Consider the following 23,130-nt stretch of genomic DNA (forward strand, 5'->3'; position numbering starts at 1 on the left):
AATTTTAAAAATAATGCTTCAAGGGCACCTGTGGCTCAGTTGGTTAAGCATCTGACTGTTGATTTCAGCTCAGGTCATGATCTCCCGGTTCATGAGTTTGAGCTCCATGTAGGGCTGTGGCAGTGCGGAGCCTGTTTGGTATCCTCTCTCTCCCTCTCTCTCTGCCCTTCCCCTGCTCACTCACTCTCTTCAAAATAAATAAACTTAAAAAAATAAAAATAAATACTGCTTCATATTTATCTCCTAGAGTGTTTTAATTTTATTTGTAACTTCTACAAACATTTATTACATACCCTCCCCCCCTTTTAAAAAGAAAAAGTTACTCACTTTTCATAGGTATTAAAGATAATTTGGCACACCTGAGTGGCTCAGTGGGTTGAGCATCCGACTTTGGCACAGGTCACGATCTCCCGGTTTGTGAGTCTGAGCCCCACACCAGGCTCTGTGATGACATTGCCAAGCCTGCCTGAGACCCTCTCTCCCTCTTTCTCTGCCCCTTCCCTACATGTGCACATGCACGCACGCTCTCTCTCAAAATAAATAAATAAACTTAAAAAAAAAAAAAGATAATTCAAAATATGTAACCCAGAGTCCACTAACAGCAAAAAAGCACTGTGCTACGTTCTTTGGGTGATTCAAGAGGACTAAGATTTTGCCCCTGTCTTTAGGGGGTATATAATACACTAGTTGATAGAGGAAATGACACATGTACAAAGACAATTCCAAAATAAGTTAGAAGATGTAAAAACCTAAAAGAAACATAAAGAAAGTGTTTTGGAAGTTTGCAGGAAGTAGAAAATACTTTTAATTTGGAATGCCTGAGAGGAAACAAAGGAAGTAGCATGTGAATTTGGTCTTAAAGAGTAGGGTAGAACGTGGACATTTACTGGTCAAAGGCAAAGGTATTCTAAGACAAAGAAAAGTGTGAGCAGAGGGGCAGAGGTGGAGAGTTTGTAGTCTACATGAAAAATGGTTTAAGTTTTAAAATAAAAAAATGCAATAAATTATGCTTTAGAACTCTACTCATAATTTTGAGTAAAGAATTTAAGTGCTAAGTGTCCTTATGATTACAGATACAGAACTTGAGAGTCACCTGAACTGCATTCCTGAAACTGAGATTAATTCTTCATCTATATTGCATAGTTAACTGAAATCTCCATTTACTATTCTGATCTGTTGATAATGGTCTTTAACTTAGCTCCATTATTCTCTAGGAAGTAGATTCAGACTAACTTGCTGAAGAGGAAATAATTATAGACAGAAGTAAAATGAACTGCCAGTTCAATTGAACTGAGACACAAGAAGAGTGTTAACATGGGGACAATGGAGAGGACAGGAAGAGGGAGGAATGGCTCAGTGAATGGAGACAGTCTTTACTGCTTTGCATTTGTTTCAAGTCACACACTCTTGAAATCTGACCAAGTTGCTAAGGGAAAAATTAGGTCATTGCTTTCAGCTGTTTCTCTGTTAGATTTTTAATTCAAAAAAAAAATATAATCACATACATTGTAACTAAAAATATGGGCAATGCATTACAGGGTCCACTTTGGAGTTGTTGTAAGTAAATTTCATATTCCAAAGACTGAAAAATACAGTTTTGATCAAGCTAAAAAAATAAAATCTGCAATTGAAAGTACACTACTGTAAAATATCCTGAGCTGGAATATGCATGCATGTACATGTTGGTGATAATCTGGGCTATTTTGTTCTGAGGTCAAGAGTCTTTATAATAAGGAAACATCATATACCCCCTTCTTATGGTAGGCCATGGGTTGTTAAAATTCATGAGAAAACCTATAGTTCCTCTAAAGAGTGAATTTTCTAATTTTTTTCAGAAAATTATAAATCAATATATATTCTCACCAAGGTGCTCATGTTTTCAGAGGTGTTTACACAGTGCATGCTAAAATCATTGTGAAAGCAGTGATCGAACACCTGATCCTTTTTTTGAGGCTCTTCTAATCTAGCCACCTATTTTGGAATTTTATACACTGGTCTTTTTAATATATGTACTGTTATCAACCAGGCTTCCAAGCTATAACCACAGAAAACAACTCTAGTTGGCTTCAACAGAAAAGGACTTTATTTGAAAGGATACTTTAGCCCATAGTTTCTGGGAAAGTTGAAGACCAGACACGGAAAACAAACAAGAACAAAGGCTGTGCACTGAGGACTACATCAGGGAAAGAGCCCAGTGAGTAGCCCGTGTCGCTCTGGGCCCCAGGCCACTACAGCTCCTGCTCTGTGTAGAGACAGTGGATGCCATCATCGGCATCACTGCCACTGACCTCTCTCTTTTCCACTGGATGTTGTGGCTCTCACCCTGCTTACAGAAAGAATTCTCTATAGCCCTTGCCTTTAAATAATGTTTTTAAATGTATTTATTAATTTTATTTGAGAGAGAGAGAGAGAGAGTATATGCATGTGTGAATGGGGGAGGGACAAAGAGAGAGGGAGAGAGAGAATCTTAAGCAGCCTCCATACCTAAGATCATGACCCTGAAATCATGACTTTAGCCAAAATCATGGCTGACTGAGCCACGCAGGTGCCACTAATTAAATTAATTAATTAAAGTAATCTCCACACCCAGTGAAGGGCTCGAACTCACAACCCTGACATCAAGACATTGCATGCTCTACCAACTGAGCCAGCCAGACACCCTTCTATAGTCCTTGCTTCTTTGTGCTATGAGCTCCTATTCAAAAAGCCCAGGTAATGTGCTTAAACATTAACCAGTGAGAAGGCTGAGAAAGCAAGCATTTAACCTTTTAGGTTTTTACACTGGGAGGTGTGCTCTGCCTTCTATCAAGACCTGTATAATGAGGAATTTCTCAAAACTAGGAAGAAGGTCTTTATGCTGGCAGCCAAAAGTCAAATAATTGGTACAGAAACATTATTCAGGAAAGAGCAGCCTACTCAGTACAAAGCCCTCTGTTCTTTAGCTAAGTGCTCTGAAGCACAGTCTGAGTGGTGACCTACCCAGGTCCCTACTCAGCTTTTAAACCTCCTAGCTGGGCCCACATTTCCCTCATTTACCCAAGAGGTTCAGCACAAATCAGGTTCATGGCTGAGACTCCTCTGAGTTGATACTTCAATCACTAGTCTGCTATTTCATTCCTACAAACAGGCCTACAGTGGCCTCCCACTTTCATCCCTGGAAACTGGTTTCTGGGCTTAGGGTCAGAAGAGCTGGTATGAGTCACAACCTTATCACTGACAACCTGGAGAAAAGGCTAGTTATTCAACTCTGAGCCCCACCATACTGACAGGTTGTCAGGACAACCAAATGAGAGAAAGTAAAAACCCTTTGTAACCTAAAATGATAAGCACGATCTTTTTAGTTAACATTACTGATTTGTATGACAAATCCCCCAGTTCCTTAGGATTATGGCCTATCCTATCTAGGTCTCTCTGGTTCTTTTGAGCACTGATGTCATATCATAAAAAAATTAATTTTGTAATCAAAGCAGCATATGCTTGTAATTTAAAAAGTATTGTAGCTAGTGGTAATAAAAAGCTTCCTCTAAAAACAACCCCCCCTGCCCTATCTCTTTTCCACTCCCAGTCCTGCTCCTCAGAGGCAACTAACTACTGTCAATTCTTAAGTTGTTTCTTCTGATATTTACCTCTCTCTATGTTATAATTTTTATTTCATCAATATTCGGTGTTCATATTAGGACTATTTAAATACTGCTTACTGCTGAGCCAAGCTGTGCAACTAGAATTATATTTTCTTCCATATGCAATTTTAAATTTTTCTTGGAGGTATTATTTTCTACTTTTCCCACTTGCTTCATTTTCTATAAACCTATTGTTAATTTTTCATAAAAGCACCAAAAGGTCCATGAAAATTTTTTAAGATTTATTTTGAGAGAGAGAGAGAGAGAACACCCTCATGCATGAGTTGAGGAGGGGCAGAGAGGGAAGGAGAGAGAATCCCAAGCAGGCTCTGTGCTGTCAGCTCAGAGCCTGATGTGGGGCTCGATCACACAAACCACGAGATCATGACCTGACCTGAAATCAGGAGTCGGATGCTTAACCGACAGCCACCCAGGAATCCCTCCTGCCCCCATGAAATCTTTTAATGCCACTTGTCATTTAATGTTCCTGGAGACTTTCACCCTCCTAGTCCAGTCTAGACTTGATGCCCACTAGACTTACTATACAGCTAGTACTTAGGATTTCCCTTTCTTATTTCCTGTGTTTGACCCCATTTTCTGGGTCCCACACTTGTTCTTGGTTCACTTCATGATTTAGTGGAATGCATCCTTAGTAACTTCCCTCAGTAGGGTTGCAGGGGAGAAAAATTTTCTGAAGTAAGACTGAAAAAAATGCCTTCATCTAGCCTTTCACTTGATTGACAGTTTGGCTAAATATAGAATTTTGTGTAGAAAATAATTTTCCATCAGCTTTTTAAAGGCACTATGCCACTGGATTGCAGCATTCAGCTGCTGCTATTGAAAAGTTCAACAGTATTCAGAGTCCTATTTCTTTGTATGGAACCTAATTTTTCTCTCTCTGCAACACTATAGAATCTTCTCTTTTTCTCTAGAGTTCCCTAGAGAAAGGGATAAAACTTTTTAATACAGAAATTCCTTTAGCTTTAGCAGTATTTCTTATATTACCACTGGCTTCTCTTCCATTTTCTCTCGTATGTTTCTAAAACCACTGCTTGTTAAATTGTTACACCTGGACCAATACTATAGTTCTATTTGTCCATCTTTGTTGTTCTACTTTCTAGATTTCTTCAATTTTACCTTTCAATCTTTTTATGTGTTTTTCATTTCTGCTACCTTATTTCCAACAGCTCCTGTCTTTACTCTTACAGAATCCTATTTATGTCTCATTGATTCAACAGAACGCTTTTATAAAAGGACTTTTTTTTTCCTTTTTTTTAAAATAGGCTTCACGCCCAGCACAGAGCCCAACACAGGGCTTGAACTCCTGATCCTGAGATTAAGACCTAGCTGAGATCAAAAGTTGGACGCTTAACTGACTGAGCCACCCAGGGACCCCTATATAAGGGCATTTTGCTTCTGTTGAAGTTTTCTTCTGCTTTCTTCAATGGTTTCTTCTAATACTTCGTTCTCATCTGTGTGTCAATTTGGAAGTTTTCCTCAACTTTAATGGGTTTTCATATTTAAGAACGAAGCACTAAAGAGCTGTGTGGAAACTCTGTTGCAAAAGCAGGCTTGCTGACTTATTCTTCTTTGCAGAATTGGAAGGCAAACTGGTTTTTTACCATGTAATTCCTGAGCATAACTTCATCATGGCACTCCCCGCATCAGTCCCCACACCAGTCTATATGCTCTTGGGCTGTTCACTATTTCTAGAGCTCCAAGGTTTGTTTTTTTATTTTTGTGGTTTTTGTTTTTATTTATTTTTATTTTTTAATTTTTGTTTTTTAAATTTCCATCCAAGTTAGTTAGCATATAGTGCAACGATGATTTCAGTAGATTCCTTAATACCCCTTACCCATTTAGCCCATTTCCCCTCCCACAACCCTTCCAGTAACCCTGTTTGTTCTCCATACTTAAGAGTCTCTTTTGTTTTTGTCCCCCTCCCTGTTTTTATATTATTTTTGCTTGCCTTCCTTTATGTTCATCTGTTTTGTCTCTTAAAGTTCTCATATGATTTTTGTCTTTCTCTAATTTCACTTAGCATAATACCCTCCAGTTCCATCCACGTAGTTGCAAATGGCAAGATTTCATTCTTTTTGATTGTTGAGTAATACTCCATTGTGTGTGTGTGTGTGTGTGTGTGTGTGTGTGTGTGTGTGTGTGTGTGTATGTATGTACTACATCTTCTTTATCCATTCATCCATCGATGGACATTTGGGTTCTTCCCATACTTTGGCTATTGTTGATAGTACTGCTATAAACATTGGGGTGCATGTGTCCCTTCGAAGCAGCACACCTGTATCCCCTGGATAAATACCTAGTAGTGTAATTGCTGGGTCATAGGGTAGTTCTATTTTCAATTTTTTGAGGAGCCTCCATACTGTTTTCCAGAGTGGCTGCACCAGTTTGCACCTCCACCAGCAGTGCAAAAGAGATCCTCTTTCTCCACATCCTCACCAACATCTGTTGTTGCCAAAGTTGTTAATTTTAGCCATTCTGACAGGTGTGAGGTGGTATCTCAGTATGGTTTTGATTTGTATTTCCCTGATGATGAGTGATGTTGAGCATTTTTTCATGTGTCAGTTGGCCATCTGGATGTCTTCCTTGGAGAAGTGTCTATTCATGTCTTTTGCCCATTTCTTCACTGGACTCTTTGTTTTTTGATAAGTTCTTTATAGATTTTGGATACTAACCTTTTATCTGATATGTCGTTTACAAATATCTTCTCCCACTCTGTCGGTTGCCTTTTAGTTTTTCTGATTGTTTCCTTCGCTGTGCAGAAGCTTTTTCTTTTGATGAGGTCCCAGTAGTTCATTTTTGCTTTTGTTTCCCTTGCCTCCGGAGATGTGTTGAGTAAGAAGTTGCTGCGGCCAAGATCAAGGAGGTTTTTGCCTGCTTTCTCCTCGAGGATTTTGATGGCTTCCTGTCTTACATTTAGGTCTTTCATCCACTTTGAGTTTATTTTTGTGTATGGGGTAAGAAAGTAGGGGCGCCTGGGTGGCGCAGTCGGTTAAGCGTCCGACTTCAGCCAGGTCACGATCTCACAGTCCGTGAGTTCGAGCCCCGCGTCAGGCTCTGGGCTGATGGCTCAGAGCCTGGAGCCTGTTTCCGATTCTGTGTCTCCCTCTCTCTCTGCCCCTCCGCCGTTCATGCTCTGTCTCTCTCTGTCCCAAAAATAAATAAATGTTGAAAAAAAAAAAAAAAAAAAAAAAGAAAGTGGTCCAGGTTCATTCTTCTGCATGTTGCTGTCCAGTTTTCCCAGTACCACTTGCTGAAGAGACTGTCTTTATTCCATTGGATATTCTTTCCTGCTTTGTTAAAGATTCGTTGGCCATACGTTTGTGGTCCGTTTCTGGGTTCTCTATTCTGTTCCATTGATCTGAGTGTCTGTTTTTGTGCCAGAGCTCCAGTTTTTTTAATCTTTTATCTGCCTGGCTTGGACTAGAGCAGGGAAGAGGAGTGATTTTGACATTTAGTTTGTAGGCTTTTACATAAATTCAGATTTCAACTTTGTGCTTTACCCCACACCCCCACCCTTCCTTTCATAGCTATTTCCAGATCTGAGATCTCTCTAGTTCAATTTCTTCAAAAAATAAATCTCAGGTTTATTGTGTTTGGTGGGGGGAGGGGTGGGGATAGAGAAGAGAACTGAAGGGCAGGTTAGGATTTGTCACCTGGCACAAGTGATACTGATGCAAAAACAGACAAATGGGCTATGGAGACAAAATGGAAAGCACTGACCCATATTTATGTGGGAACTTAATAAAAGATCGCACAAATCAGAAGAGAATATGGATTATTTAATACAGCATACTCAGAAAACCAGCTCACTTTATGAAGTAAAACAAAACCCCATTCCTTTCTGACACATGCCACCTATAAAGGTGAATTCCATGGTGGGGGGAAAGGGTTCATCCATTCAGTATTCAGACTTAAAATCAAATCTCTTTCTAGTTCAGCACGCTTATCCCTTCTTTCTAGAGTACTAAGTAGCCCCTGTGAAATGCCTCCCTTATCCTCAGTAGACTCCTCTATAGGATCTAGAGTTACAGACCTCTCCTCTCTGGTAAGCCAATAATCAGTCATGATCTGCTTTCCAGCTTCCAAAATTTTCAATATCCTTTTTCCTCTGTTGTTTTCCTCTCAGGTATCTTGGTCCTGAGGGTTTATATTTGTTTTACTTCTTTACTATCCTATTAGGGCTTTGGAGGAGACAGAGATAAAGTTATGTTTAATCTGCTATGTAGGATATCAGGTGAAATTGTATCTAATCCTAAAATGCCAGGCCAGCAATTTGAGGCCCCATTACCTGTTAATCCACCTCCCTAATAGTGACTGCCTATTTGTCTGAATAAAACACATTCTCAGTATAGGCCAGGAACCTACTCTTTTATCCACACCACTCTGGCTGTCTGCCTATACTGCCTCTTTTTATCATGCTCTTGAAACCATTAAATCACCTCTCCATCTTGAAGGACATATTTAGTCTCAAGGTCCTAGCCTCCCCTGACAGAATTTGTTTCCTTTTAAAACTGGGCTTTAACTTTTTGAAGTTAAATCTAATTTGGAATAAAAAGTAACCGTCATTAATTTAAAGTCATTTACTGAATGCCCACCATGTCCCAGGCATAGGGGACACAAGGATGAGAACAGTACACTCCAACCCTCAAGTTGCCCAACAGGCTAGTCTCACAGTGTTTTTTAACTGGAAGTTAAGCCCTCGTCTTAATCACAGATCACAGATGATGATCTGGGTGACTATTTTCTTAATTTTCTCCAAAATGGTACATAACTATCATATAATCATGCTGGATGCATCTGAGAGATGCTAATTCATTAGATACCATAGATGCCTCAGAGTATCACAGGCTTAATCTGCTTGTAGAACTCCTGCTGAGAAAAACCAATTGTAAAATGACAAACAGCCAGACATTTACAATAGTTTGATAAGTGGCATGTCCCATCTCACCAGTGAAAAAATTATAAGAAAAACTTATAATCAGTAATAACCTAATAAAAATCTATAAAGTATTAGTATTAGGTTTAATATAATTATAAAATTATTTTTAAACATAAAGCTTTAGAAAAGAACATGGTAATGAATGAAATATGTTCTGATGAATAGTATTTCGCAGCTAATATTTACTGAATGCTAACTATGTATCAGGTGCCAGTCAAATCACTTAATATTATATATTTTTAATCCTTATAATGCTACTTTACACGTTACTATTCTGATTTTATAAACGAGAAAATAGGGGCTTAGACAGGTGACTTGCCCTGAGGTCAAGCAAGTTAAAACATGATAGCGAAGGATTCAAATCCAGTTTGGCTCCAGAGCTTGAGCTCTTAAACTTCATGGTATAAAATTCCTCTCCAAGCAACCAACTATTCTCCTTCCCACAAAAATGAGGTAAAAACTGTGTTAAAGGTATAGTCTGTTATAAGCACTAATAGGATTGGTTGAATACCATGGGCATGGGAGAAAAATAAGGCCTACAAGGAGTGCAAAAACCAAAACACCAAATAACCTCAACTCTGTATTATGTATAACAAAAGGAAACAGGAAACCTGACACCCAGGTTTAAGGGAATATATATATATATATATTTTTTTTTTTTCTTTACAGTAACCAAGACATGCACAAGGGGTGTTGTTCTATATCTTTAAGTGTACTAAAAAATACAATTTCTAGCTAAATGATTAAAAAAAAATTAAACTCACTTAACATAAAAGAACCTTAGATGAAGTACTACCTAAGATCTAAGAGCTGGCTCATAATTTTACTTTTCATTTAAAACTTAACTACCCCCCAAAAACCTGTATTAAGGGATGCTTTCCCATTTAAAAAAAATTTTTTTAAAGCACACTTATTTTGAGAGAGAGACAGTGAGCAGGGTAGGGGCAGAGGTGGGGGGGGGGCAGGGAGGGAGAGAGAGAGAGAGAGAGAAAGAGAAAGAGAAAGAGAAAGAGAGAGGGAGAGAGAAAATCCCAAGCAGGCTCCTTGTTGACCTGCCATGGGGCTCAATCTCATGAACCATGAGATTGTGACCTGAGCGGAAATCAAGAGTCAGATGCTCAATGGACTGAGCCACCCAGGAGCCCAGCTTTCCTGTTTTTTAAAAACAGCAAAGCGTATATAATACACTTCAGTTTCTTATTATTTAAACATGTCAAAAAATAAAACCAATTTGAGAAAATAAAGGTTATTATATCTTTTGAATAATGTTTCAACCTTCAAATTTTTCTGTAGACGCATTTTCTGACAAATTTGGTTTTACAGAATAAAATAGTGGTAGGTCAAGCTGCTAGGTTATTTTTGAGAACACACTTTCCTAGCCTGACATCAAAATAGCCTACTATTATTAACTTAATGATTATTTTAAATTAACAAAATTTTAACAAATTGTTAACAAAATTAACAATATTTTAACGATTTTGATTGTGGTAATAATACTAAATTAGTACTATTGCTAAAAAGATAATTTAAAAGATTCTTTATGTAGCAGAAATCACAACTTTTTTCACTCAGGTTTATCAATGCTTTCTTCTGTATAATTCCTCTCATTGTATTAACTAATTTGTTGTTGTTGTTTAACTGAGGCTTTTATCTCATTTCTCTAAGTCCCATTAATTTGTTGATTGAGCCACACAACACACATTTTATTTTCAAGTTAGAAAAATGTGCATAGCTTTCATTATTCCTTATTTCATTAAATTCCTGTGTTTTACCCCAGCCATTAACATCTTCTTCTAATTGGTAACTTCTAATGTTCTTTTAGCAAATACTCATTAGCTGAATTTCTCAAGTAATTTCATGTCATATAACTTGTTTTAATATATGGTCACAGAAAGCAAAGAATGCATCTTTTCAAGACAGCAAATTCTCTTTGCTGTGTGTGGAAGGCTGATTTCTAGCTCTGAAATTTTAAGATTCTAATGTTTACCGATGGATCTATATAATTCTTTAATGTTACTTTCATGTATTCATTTGCCTATAACAAAAAAATGTGCCATCCTAACCTAAAAGGTTTAAATTAAATGAAGAAGGCACAGGAGTCTAGCACTGACCTTACACACTGTAGGCTGTTGCTTGATGTACAAGTTGAGCTTGAAAAGAAGATACAGAATATTTAAAAATTAAAAAAAAAAACCAAAACCCTGCCTAATTCTTTGATTCAAACACATTGTATCCAAATGTGAGTACCTTCATTTTTGGAATAAATATTCATTCTTCTAAACATTTAGGCATCAATAACTTACTGAGTATAAATATGAGAATCTAAGTTACCCAAGAAGTCCTAGATCAAGAATAACCATGAAATCTGGGAAACGAGGCTAGTTCAAAGCTTGGGTGTGGATGGAGTGCAGGTGGTTATTATACATTCCCACACCTATTGTCTTACATTAGGGAAAAAGAGCCTCACGTCTCATCTATTGCTCTTAGTCACTAGTTTTGAATGCTTGGTTTTAACACTAAATGAACAGCCACATTAATACTAACCTTCGATTCTTTCTCAAATTTCATAACTATACATTTGAAAAAACTGACCCCCTCATATCCCAAACAGTGAAATCATAGAACATACTGGCTGTGTTTTCAATGTGGAAGACAAATATGTAATTCTAGAAATCAAAATTAAAAATTAGAATTTCTTACCTTGTGCAAGCATGTTAAATTCCAAGAACAGTGCTATGTGGTAAAGTTCCATGGCTTCTTCTGCCCTGGTCATGTTTGGCTTCCCTGCGACGAGAGCCTGAACTTCACTGAGACTCCCCACAGAGGGGCTACAGTGCAAACCGGAGAGGTCCACCACATCAGTATACATACAGTGTAATATAACTTTCGCATACTTTTTGGGTATAATGGACTCGTCTAATATAATTCTTGTGGGAGTCCTCAAAGTTCGGTCTGTGATTTCTTCACCAGTCCGTATCCTCCTTTGTAATAAATTCCGAAAAAATGGGGACCGTGCTGAAATAATAGCCTTGTGAGCTTTGAGCTCTTCATCTAAACAGTTCTGATTTCCACCAAAAGCTTCAACCAGTTCAGAGTCTGAAGAAAAACTAAGGACGACATCATAATAACACATGTAATCAAAAAGTCCACGCATATCTACATCAAGGGAATTTGGTGTTCCAAATTCTTCACTAAGCTGGACGAGAATATCAACATTTTGAAACCTTGAGTCCTCCATTCCAAACTCTCCTGTATAAAGGTAGTGTAGCAAAGCAGAAAACATGGGCATATCTATACCAGCCGTACTGATGTCCATAATGATCTCTGCCCCATACTCCGGTGAAGAAGAAAGCAGCGTTTTAAAAAATGGACACCTTGCTGCCAAAATGGCACGATGAACAGGAAAACAAGTTTCTTGAAATATTAAGTCTACATCAGTACAATACTTGTACTCATAAAGATCGGCCATATCTTTCTGTAATGTCCGAGCTTCTGGTCTAGCCAAACTGGCTTGTAGAGAAAGCTCCTTTAAGGCTGAAGTTCCCTCATATTCCTCCACTAAAGCATTAACATCTCTAACATCCCACCCAGAGAGGAGTTCTCGCATCTGCTTGGCATGATCGGCAGACCTATTAGATTTTCGACGCTTAATAAACTTCTTTTTGAGGGTGGCAAGGCCAGAGGTTCTCTTTTTTTTGTCTTGTGGTTTCTCATGGCCATGGTCAAGGCTATATAATTTCGATTCACAACCATAGCCTTGCTGAGAATAGGATGATGTCCCTAAAAAGGAAATCAAACAAATGAAAATGTATTTCTTTGTTCTTAACGTTCATTTTCAATATTCCTTTTAACACATATTTCACGCTAGAAATTTTTAAAGACATTCCTGAACCATTCAAATAAAGTTGACTTTTGTTTCTATAAAGAAATTTAAAAGATCAAATCATTCATTTTCATATTAAATAAGGAACAGAGACTAACAGAGCAGATTATTCTTTACTTGAAAACATGCTTTTGGTTCTCTGGCTATCAAAACCCAAATATCATAGATTTTAATGATGGAATTTTAGGAAATGAGAGTTAACTGGATTTGTAAATTCAGAATACTACTTATATATAATTGTGAAATGTTTTGTTTTTTTTTTTTCCTTAACTACACCAAGGCTGCTTTGCACTGGGGAAAATAAATGGACCAGGGCACAAGAAGCATGTATTTCATTATTTTCCCAACAGTGGAGATTGCTAGCTTTCCGGGGGCAGATGGCAATTATGGTTAAGACACCAAAGAAAAGATCAATGGTGCTACAGCAGCTTGGTTAGGATAAAAATCATACAAGCCAGATTCACATTTGTTGGGGGAAAAATCTGGATGCTACAGAATCATTATCTATAATAACTTCTTCACAATTCAATTCTCTTGTCATCCAAAAAGACCACTGAAGACACAATTCTACTTATATTCACAAAAGAAAATGAAATCAGAAAAACTGAAACCATTACCTATAAAAGTCTGTTGGGCTTGAGGATTTCCCCCTACCCTCGGGGAACATGAATGAGGATAGTTAGATGCATTAGCACCCATTTTCTTCAGTCACTCAGGCATTCCATCTGCTGGTTCTTCAGAGTGTAATCCCAGAGGCCTTTACGAACTTTCAACCCTGGATCCAGCAGCCTCTTTTCATCCATTTCTTTATATGAAACAAAAATAATTTTATTCATTTTTTCAAATGTATCTCAAATTGCACAGTTTAAAAAAAAAAGCAAGCTACTGAAAACTGCTTTTATTTGCAAATGACATGCTGTCAAATTCACATGTAAAAATTTCAGAAAATGTAAACACATAGTTAAACTTGAATTATGAATCAGTGTTAGCTGCAATTTTGAGCCATAAAATGTACCAATTATGTACTTTCTAAGGCAATGAAAAGTAACAAATCAGACTAATTTAAATATATAATTATGGAAAGAGTATTTCAAATCATAGGGAAAAGTAGAGACTAAAAAATTGAAAAAAATTATTTATTTTTTTTTACTCTTTAGAGGCAACCACCAGTTATTATAATCTAACATTTTAAGCAATTTATAAACATTGAAGAGGTTGATACCAGAAGTTGATCCTCCTTGTGAAGTCCTGAAATAAAAATACTACTTTGGGGGCGGCTAAGTGGCTTAGTCGGTTAAGCATCCGACTCTTGATTTTGGCTTAAGTCATGATCTTATGCACGGTTTGTGGGATCAAGCCTCACATCAGGGTCTGTGCTGACAAGGCAGAGCCTGCTTGGGAATCTCTCTTTTTCTCTTTCTGCCTCTCTCCTGTGCACGCTCTCTCTCAAAATAAATAAATAAACTTAAATACATGGCTTGCTATTACCTGATATGATGACTTAACTGAGGCAGTACCAGTAAGAGGTAATTTTAACAATTACAGAGTAAATTCCATACTATGGAAGCTTAACTCTCAGAGCTGCCAGCAGAAGATATATGCATTAAGATATAAAGCTCTAATATTAGAGAATAGGGTTAATAGGAATACTATATCTGTATAGCATCTGGATATATTAAATTTATCTGACTGAAAGGGATAATGGTTTAAGAGAACACACAATTTAACACCTATTATTGGAATTATTAGGAAGCCAACCAGGAAATAGTTAATCTAGCCTCATAATGAAGGATGAAGTTTTAACAAATACAGTTAAATACACACATGCAAAATCACAAAAAACCTGCTAGAAAAAGAACTTTGTCAAGATTCCTAGAATTTATTTTCATCTCTGCTACTGACACAGCATAACCTTAGGAAAACAAGGTTAAGAAAATCACTGTTAACATCTGTGCTTCCTTCAATCTTTTCCCACTATATATATATATGTATGTATATGTATGTATATGTATATATATATATATGTATGTATATGTATGTATATGTATATATTTATGTGTATATGTATACATGTATATATATGAGAATTTAAGCATAGAATGATCTACCTATAGTGTTCAAGACTGGGAATCCTTCTACAAAGTAGATATTATGCACAGTGGCAGTAACTTCAATCAAATCATATACTCACACAAGCAAATTACTATTTGAAATTCACCTACCTACCAAGGAAAACACAGTATGTTAGACTTTTTACTCTGGTGCATGCTACTGAAGTCAGATGCTATGGGTAGCCAGAGACGTGACAGTGCATTCTGTAAGAAGAACTACCTAGCAAAGAATCCAGAGTTTCACACACTATTTTGTAAACACTAAATGGTACAGAAAACTACTTCTTCCAGCAAAGTCTGTCTTCTTAAAGTCTGATGCTTAGTGTAAGTTAAATTCACGGTTTTCTATTCTTAAATATTAGCAATGTTATAGAAGGGGCTGTTTTAGGTAATTTTTAACACTGTCAATTAAAAAAATTTTTTAGGGGCGCCTGGGTGGCTCAGTCGGTTAAGCGGCCGACTTCGGCTCAGGTCACGATCTCGCAGTCCGTGAGTTCGAGCCCCGCGTCGGGCTCTGCGCTGATGGCTCAGAGCCTGGAGCCTGCTTCCCATTCTGTGTCTCCCTCTCTCTCTGCCCCTCCCCCGTTCATGCTCTGTCTCTCTCTGTCTCAAAAATAAATAAAAAACATTAAAAAAAAAAAAATTAAAAAAAAAAATTTTTTTATCATTGAAGTACAGTTGACATTAAATGTTGTCAATTCTTATAAAACAGAAATTAAATCTGCCTGTGTTAACTTTAGTTTAAACTTCAGAAACAGTTAAGTCTAATAAATCTTAGTTTTCAAATTGAGCTCCTCAAAAGCTTTAAGTTTCTATTAGGTACTTTTAGCAATTCATTAAAAGAAATTAGGGTCCTAGAAGCCAAGTTTGTGTCCTCATTTACAGGCTAAGTCCTTTTCTCACTGAAGATTTCTAGTTAAAACACAAAAATAGGGGTGCCTGGGTGGCTCAGGCCTTTTTAAGCATCAGACTCCTGATTTCGTCTCTGGTCGTGATCTCACTGTTGGTGAGATCCAGCCCTGCATGGGGCTCTGCAATGACAGTGTGGAGCCTGCTTGGGATTCTCTTTTCTTTTCTCTCTCCCGCTCTCCCCCCCCCCCCCCCCCCCCCCCCCCCCGCCAAGATAAATATTTTTAAAAACCCACAAAAATAGCACAGAGAATTCTTTCTCAAATTTGAAATAATATATTAAGAAAAATCCAGGGTCACTTGGCTGGTTCAACAGAAAGAGCCTGTGGCTCTTGACCTCGGGGTTGAGCTCAAGCCCCACATTAGGTGTAGTGATTACTTAAAAATAAAATCTTTGTTTGGTTTTGTTTTGTCTTGAGAGAGAGAGAGAGAGAGAGAGAGAGAGAGCGCGCGCACATGTGAGCAGGGGAGAGGGAGAGACAGAATCCCAAGCAGGCTCCACGCTCAGCATGGAGACTAACACAGGCTTGATCCCATAACCCTGGAATCATGACCTAAGCTGGATGCTCAACTGACAGAGGCACCCTGGCACCCCCAAAATAAAATCTTAAAAAAAAATCTAGAATAAAAACATTACGCAAAATAAAAGCCTTAGCAAAATGAGAGAGCTTTACCAAAAAGATAAGCTTTGAATGTGGAAGTAACAGATGGTAAAAAGTGCTGGTAAAGTGTCCCTACTCCAGTAGGTCTCTTCTCACTTCCTTCTTCACTCATTCTTGAAGTTACATATTGCTTCGTTTGTTTTTGTTTTTTTTTTTTTTTTTTGTCTGCTTAAAAATTTTTTTTTAACATTTATTTATTTTTGAGAGAGAGAGAGAGTGATAGTGAGCGCATGTGCACAAGTGGGGTAGGGGCAGAGAGAGGGAGACAGAGGATCCGAAGCAGGCTCCAAGCCCAATGTGGGGCTCTACCTCATGAACCGTGAAATCATGACCTGAGCCAAAATCAACTGAGCCATCCAGGAGCCCCTGGTTTTTCATTTTTAATGACTGCAGAGCAAACTTGCAAACATGGCACAAAGTATGCTGCTGAAACAAAACAAGGAAGAATGGCACCATGCTTCTAGATGAAGAAAAATCAGCATGTCCATAGTAGTGGACAGTTCCTACTCTCACTTTGTCACACTGTAACAAAGTGTGCAAATACACACAGGAGAATTATTTCCAATGAGAATTCTGTAAGGTTTGTGGGGACACAAAATACTCTTGCACTGGCCTGTCTGAAATTTAAACCATGTCAAAAATGTCTTTTTTCTTTTTCCTTTTTTTTTAAAGGTTAATTTTACAATGAGTGTAATTAGATATTCTAGAGCAACCGTCCAAAGGTTGCAAGACATCATCCACCCCAATGGAGACATAAGACCACCCAGCAAGCACTAGGGAAGTCACAAGCTGAGATAAGGATGCTTGGCCAATTGCCACTGTAATTAGCACCACAGGGACAGCTGGGGTCTAACCCTGGAGAAGTGACTTGAAATAAAAGTCTCGTTGGGACTTAGGGACAGAATCTTTCTTCCTCGTAGTTCCTAGTCAATAGGGATCTCCTTCAAGATGAACTGATTTGGGGCAACATTCATACTTCCTACTGGAGCTCTAATACTAAAATAAACATAGGGTCTTGGAAAGATTTAGTGGGAGAGATTTTTCTGGATCAGATATAAACCTTAAGTCTATCTCGTGTCCCCAATTCCAAATCCTGGGGGTAACCCTGACTGTGCAATTATAGTACTAAAGCCACATTTCTCAAAATTCTCAGAGAACAATTTTGTTTATTTTTTATCTATTTATTTATTTAGTAAGTAAGTAACCAAAAGCCTATGCCATATGGAACAGGGTAGTATGTTATTTAGTTCTTAATCTAATCCACTGTCTTTAGATGCTGGAAATGAGAATAAGTCACAGTTTAATCTCTCCAGGGTTATTTTCACTCTAGGCAAGCTTCGTCTGTCTCCTACATAAAATAGGATGAAATCCAACGTTTGAATGATACAGCAGGAAAGGAAAGGAAAGCAAAAGAGAAGGCTTACGGGACTGGGAGAGGCCCACAGGATGCAAATGGCCCTAGAAAGCTGATAAATCCTTTTTCTAGAATCACCATTCTGGGAGAGCTCCCTCTGTTAACAGTCAATATGACCAATCTCAATCAAATCTCAATCAAAATCAAACTGGCTTACAATAAGCCAGGGATTGTAGCTGACCCAACTGAGGGGAAAAATGATACTGAGGGCAACAGAATTAATCTTGGGAGAATATTTTCAGGAAAAAAAATCAACTCTCTGCCTTCCAAAAAAACCTAGACCAGCATTTCCAACGAGTTTTTCCAAAGCTTGGAAAATACAGGACTAAACAAAACTGATAGATTTCTTTACTTCAGAAATCTCCAGCTTATTTATTTATTTATTTTTATTTATGAGATTTACTGTCAAATTGGTTTCCATACAACACCCAGTGCTCATCCCAAAAGGTGCCCTCCTCAATACCCATTACCTACCTTCCCCTCCCTCCCGCCCTCCATCAGCCCTCAGTTTGTTCTCAGTTGTTAAGAGTCTCTTATATGCTTTAGCTCTCTCCCACTCTAACCTCTTTCTTTTTCCTTCCCCTCTCCCATGGGTTTCTGTTAAGTTTCTCAGGATTCAGCATTTTTTTAAAATTTTTTTTTTTCAACGTTTTTATTTATTTTTGGGACAGAGAGAGACAGAGTATGAACGGGGGAGGGGCAGAGAGAGAGGGAGACACAGAATCGGAAACAGGCTCCAGGCTCCGAGCCATCAGCCCAGAGCCTGATGCGGGGCTTGAACTCACGGACCGCGAGATCGTGACCTGGCTGAAGTCGGACGCTTAACCAACTGCGCCACCCAGGCGCCCCAGGATTCAGCATTTTTAAAGTGCGAAGGTGCACTGTGACCCTCCAAGAAGAGATATTCTGCACGATCCAAAGGAGCCTTTGCCCCCATACAGCATAATGCACTTGGATGATACACTTCAGAAAACCTTGACCTTTGCCATAAAAACACTTTTTACTGCTTTACACAGTAGAGGGAACAATGGGCATCAAGTTACCTGGGATAGAGTACTGTCGTCACTAACTTACCACTTACATGGGCTAAATCATGTTTAACTTCCATGAATCTCAATTTTTATAAACTGAAACTGAGATGTATGAGTCTCAGCATCTGTAAAATAAAAAAGCTGATACAGGGTTCCCAAAATCCAGTGAAGTTGTATGACACTGGCTTGAAAAATGAGGATGGGGCAGGGGGTTATTTTTATACTAAATGTTAGTGTACGAAGGGGGGAAAAAGGCAAGTGGATTTTGGGTTTTAAAAACATGTTTTCTTGGGTCGTCTGAGTGGTTCAGTCGGTTAAGTATCCAACTTTGGCTCAGGTTATGATCTCAGTTCGTGGGTTTGAGCCCCGGGCCCGGAGCCTGCTTTAGATTCCGTGTCTCCCTCTCTCTCTGCTCTTCCCCTGCTCGTGCTCTCTCTTTCTCTCAAAAACAAAGAAACATTTAAAAAAAGTTTTTTAAACACATGTTTTCTCCTTACTCTGATTATTAGCTATAGTTATAGAACTATAGAAGGATATAGAAGAATAGGAATGTGGGGCACCTGTGAATATTCATGAAAAGCAATTAATAAAAGAGAAATGCTAAACTATGATAATCCCACACTCCTGTCAAATTTAAGGTAACCATATAATGTACCATCACACCAGTATACTTGAGAGTGAAAAGGGGTACAAACCAGACGAGATGCCAGAATATGTACAGCCCAGGTCTAATGGGGCCAAGTGGGAAGAAGGCCAACCCCCTACAGCTAAATCTCACACTTCCAGAGCTAGAAATAAGACAAAGTTTAAACAAACAAACAAAAAACCAAAAAAACCCTGCTGGGGTGCCTCCAGTTGGTTAAGCATCCAACTCTTGGTTTCAGCTCAGGTCATGATCTCACAGTCTGTGGGTTTCAGCCCTGCATTGGGCTGTGCTGACAGCTTGCAGCCTGCTTAGGATTCTTTGTCTCCCTCTCTCTCTGCCCCTCACTTGTGCACACGTGCTCTCTCTCAAAAAAAAAATAAACTTAAAAAAGAAAAAGAAAAGAAAAATCTTCCTAAAACCCAAGTTAGAGGAATAAGACTTCCTACATCCATCTCATTCCCCAAGCATGTTTTAACATAACAACTCACATTTATTGAGGTTTTACAAAATGCCAGACTCTGTTCTTAGAACTTCACATGAATTAACCCACTTGATTTTCCCAGTAACTTCTGATGAGGCTGAGAGGTTAGCAACTTGCCTAAGATTTCAGAGATACTAAGTGAAAAAGCCAGGATTACTTTGTAACCTTCAATTCTATCCTTGGATACATTCTAAAAACAACAAAACAAAGAGACGCTGTGAACGGTTAAGTCAGAAGCAAGAGTCAGCAGTAGACCCTTGCTGTTAGAAGATCTCTTCAAAAACGTGAGACCAGATTGGAAGGGAGTTCAGAAAGCCACCAACTAGGCTCATATGTCTCTTCTGAGGCCATCTAATACAGAGGCAGAGGACCTTCACCCAGCACCGCAAACCCCACTCATTCCAATGACACATTCCAATGACACATAACAGCGTTTATGATAGTAGCAGCTTATTAAAGAAAGACAAAATTCTGTTCCATTAAACATTTATTAAGGCAGGGAAGCCACAGTGATGGAGCTGGAAAGGGCCTTCAATTTTCTTTTGGTCAACCTTGTTTTTGAAGTCAATTATAACCTCATGGAATGGGAGAAAATATTTGCCTATCATATATCTGATAAGGAATTAATATCCAAAATACATAGAGAACTCCTATAACTCAACAACCAAAACAAACAAACAAACAAACTGATTAAAAAATGGTTGGGGCGCCTGGGTGGCGCAGTCGGTTAAGCGTCTGACTTCAGCCAGGTCACGATCTCGCGGTCCAGGAGTTCGAGCCCCGCGTCAGGCTCTGGGCTGATGGCTCGGAGCCTGGAGCCTGTTTCAGATTCTGTGTCTCCCTCTCTCTTTGCCCCTCCCCCGTTCATGCTCTGTCTCTCTCTGTCCCAAAAATAAATAAACGTTGAAAAAAAATTTTTTTTTAAATAAAAAATGGGAAAAGGTCTTAAACACATTTCTCCAAAGAAGGTATATGGATACCTAATTAGGCACATGAAAAACACCATTACTAATCAATAGGGAAATGCAAATCAAAACCACAATGAGATACCACTTCACTCCTATTAGGATTGCTATTATCAATAAAACAGAAAATAAGTGTTGGCAAGGATGGAGAAATTGAAACTTCTGTTACTGTTGGTGGGAACATAAAATGGTATGTTGTGGAAATGGCTACTGTAAGAAATAGCATGGAGGTTCCTCAAAAAATTAAAATCAGATTCACCATGTGATACAGCAATTTCACTTCTGGCTATACACCCAAAAGAACTGACAGCAGGGTTTTAAGACATGTGCTCCCATGTTCATAGCAGCACTATTCCCAGTAGCTAAAATGCAGAAGCAACCCAAGTATCTATCAACGAATGGATGAATAAGCATGAGTGGTATGTACATACAATGGAGTATTATTCAGCCTTAAGTTAAAAAGGACAAAGATTCTGATACACACTACAGCACATAGGAATCTTGAAGACATGCTAAGTGAAATAAGCCAGTTACAAATAGACAAGTATTGTATGATTCCCTTTATATGAGGCACATAGAATAGTCAAAATTGTAGAGACCTAAGTAGAATGGTAGTTGTCAGGAGCAGGGAAAAGGGAGAGTATGAGGAGTTATTGTTTAATGGGTATAGAGTTTCAGTTGAGGAAGATGAAAGAGTTCTGGAGACAGATGGTGGTGACAGTTATACAAGAATATGAATACACGTAATACCACTAAACTGTACAGTTAAAAATGGTCAAGATGGTAAATTGTGTTATATATATTGTACCACAATTTAAAAAAAAGAATTATAAACATTGCTATCAAAAAACTATTGTCATCAAGAAACATACACTTTTGAAGCTTTATGGCTAAGGTTCAAAATTGACTTATCTAAGGAAATTCTTTTCCAGGTAAAGTAAAATAGTTATTATTGGATTTCTCTTTAAGCATCAGAGACTTCATCTGAAAAAAATCTAGACAGGCAAAATCTTTCCATTTCAGGAAAGTCTCATTGTATCAACCATTAATAAAATATATACAAAGATTTCAATGTCAATTAAATAAAGAGTATTTCATAAAATTATAATATTTGCCAGAAATAATGTAGTACACTTTAAACTAATTTTTATATTTAGAAAAAAATGTTATTTGCAAACTTTTATATTTATACATTTCTGATTTTAAATTGTATAATGAAAAATTTCAAAAATACACAAAAGGTAGTATACTGAGCCTTCAAGCCGGTATCATCCAGATCTCAGAACTGTCAAAATTGTTTTGGCTTATATTTAATGTTTAAATTTGATGTATAAAGCTTACGGCTAGAATTTAAATGTTTGTTATTAGCTTCTTACATTAAAAAAAAAACCTGAAGAAATATATGCATATTATAATTATAATACTGATCAATAACTATGAGCCAGCCATTCTTAATCATTGAACATGAATTAATTTCTTTAGTTTTTTTTAATCAGGTCTACTGCTATCCCCACTTTGCACAAGAAAAAGACAGGGAGGTTAGGAAAATGAGGCATGGAAGGTTTAGTTACTTACCCAACGTCACAGAGCTGGTAAGTTGCAGAACCAGGCTTGGCCTTAAGGCTCTTGTATCTATGGACAATATTATCTTTGTAGTTTTTTCCCCAAAATGTTTGAAGGCAAAGTTTCCAGAGCAGACAAACATAGTTCCATTCCAGAAGTGGGAAGTGAGCACACACCTGACAGTGTTACTTCTGGTGCTTAAAAGGCTCTCTCATATAAAGCAAAAAATGACTTAACTGGAAGGGTAGCTTATGAAATCAAAGCAAAAGCATCTTTCTGGCAGCACCTGTGTGGCTCAGTTGGTTAAGTGGCCAACTTCAGCTCAGGTCATGATCTCACAGCTTGTGAGTTTGAGCCCCATGTCTGGCTCTGCTCAGAGCCTGGAACCTGCTTCAGATTCTGTGTCTCTCCCTCTCTCTCTGCCCCTACCCCACTTGTGTTCTCTCCCTCTCTCTCAAAAATAAATATGTGCTCCTTGATGGCAGGACGACACTTGTTTATGTCTGATCATCCATCCATCCATCCATATATACCCACCCACCCACCCACCCACCTCTGAGCACGTGCCATGTGCAAGGTATTCTGACAGGCCCTAGGAATACAGGGGTGATTATACCCTGAACAGGATTTCTCATTAAATTTAAGAAAAGGCTACTTTTGGCTTCTGGCTTCGTACTTCTGGCTTCGTAGTTTAGAAGCCAGACCTTCGTAGTTTAGAGCCAGACCTTCAAGAATTAATAGGAGTGCATCAAGCAAAAAAGGAAAGCTCATTCACCGTTAGAAGAAACAAGATGAATAGATGGGAAAAAGTCCAGTCCCAGTCAGCGTCCCTGTCCCAGTTCTCACAACCCTGTACCTCTATTATCCACTAACACTGCAGTGTGA

The 23,130-nt window shown here is 38.2% G+C and overlaps 1 protein-coding gene across 3 annotated transcripts in view; it reads right to left on the bottom strand.

Moving 5' to 3' along the window:
* BTBD7 (BTB domain containing 7) overlaps positions 1–13,263 on the bottom strand; it is a 58,632-nt gene extending 45,369 nt beyond the window's left edge. For 2 of the 3 annotated variants that reach the window (XM_043556891.1, XM_043556890.1), the window contains exons 1-2: positions 13,081–13,263; positions 11,281–12,360 (exon numbers count right to left, since the gene is read on the bottom strand). In XM_043556891.1, coding sequence (XP_043412826.1) covers positions 11,281–12,360; positions 13,081–13,162 — 1,162 coding nt within the window. In that variant the 5' untranslated portion in view covers positions 13,163–13,263. Of the gene's footprint in view, positions 1–10,099; positions 10,731–11,280; positions 12,361–13,080 lie in introns of those variants that run through there. The other variant, XM_043556892.1, reaches the window with a different exon arrangement.
* Between the last annotated feature and the right edge of the window lie 9,867 nt (positions 13,264–23,130).

Source organism: Prionailurus bengalensis, chromosome B3 (genome assembly GCF_016509475.1).
Source record: "Prionailurus bengalensis isolate Pbe53 chromosome B3, Fcat_Pben_1.1_paternal_pri, whole genome shotgun sequence".
Classification (NCBI taxonomy): domain Eukaryota; kingdom Metazoa; phylum Chordata; class Mammalia; order Carnivora; family Felidae; genus Prionailurus; species Prionailurus bengalensis.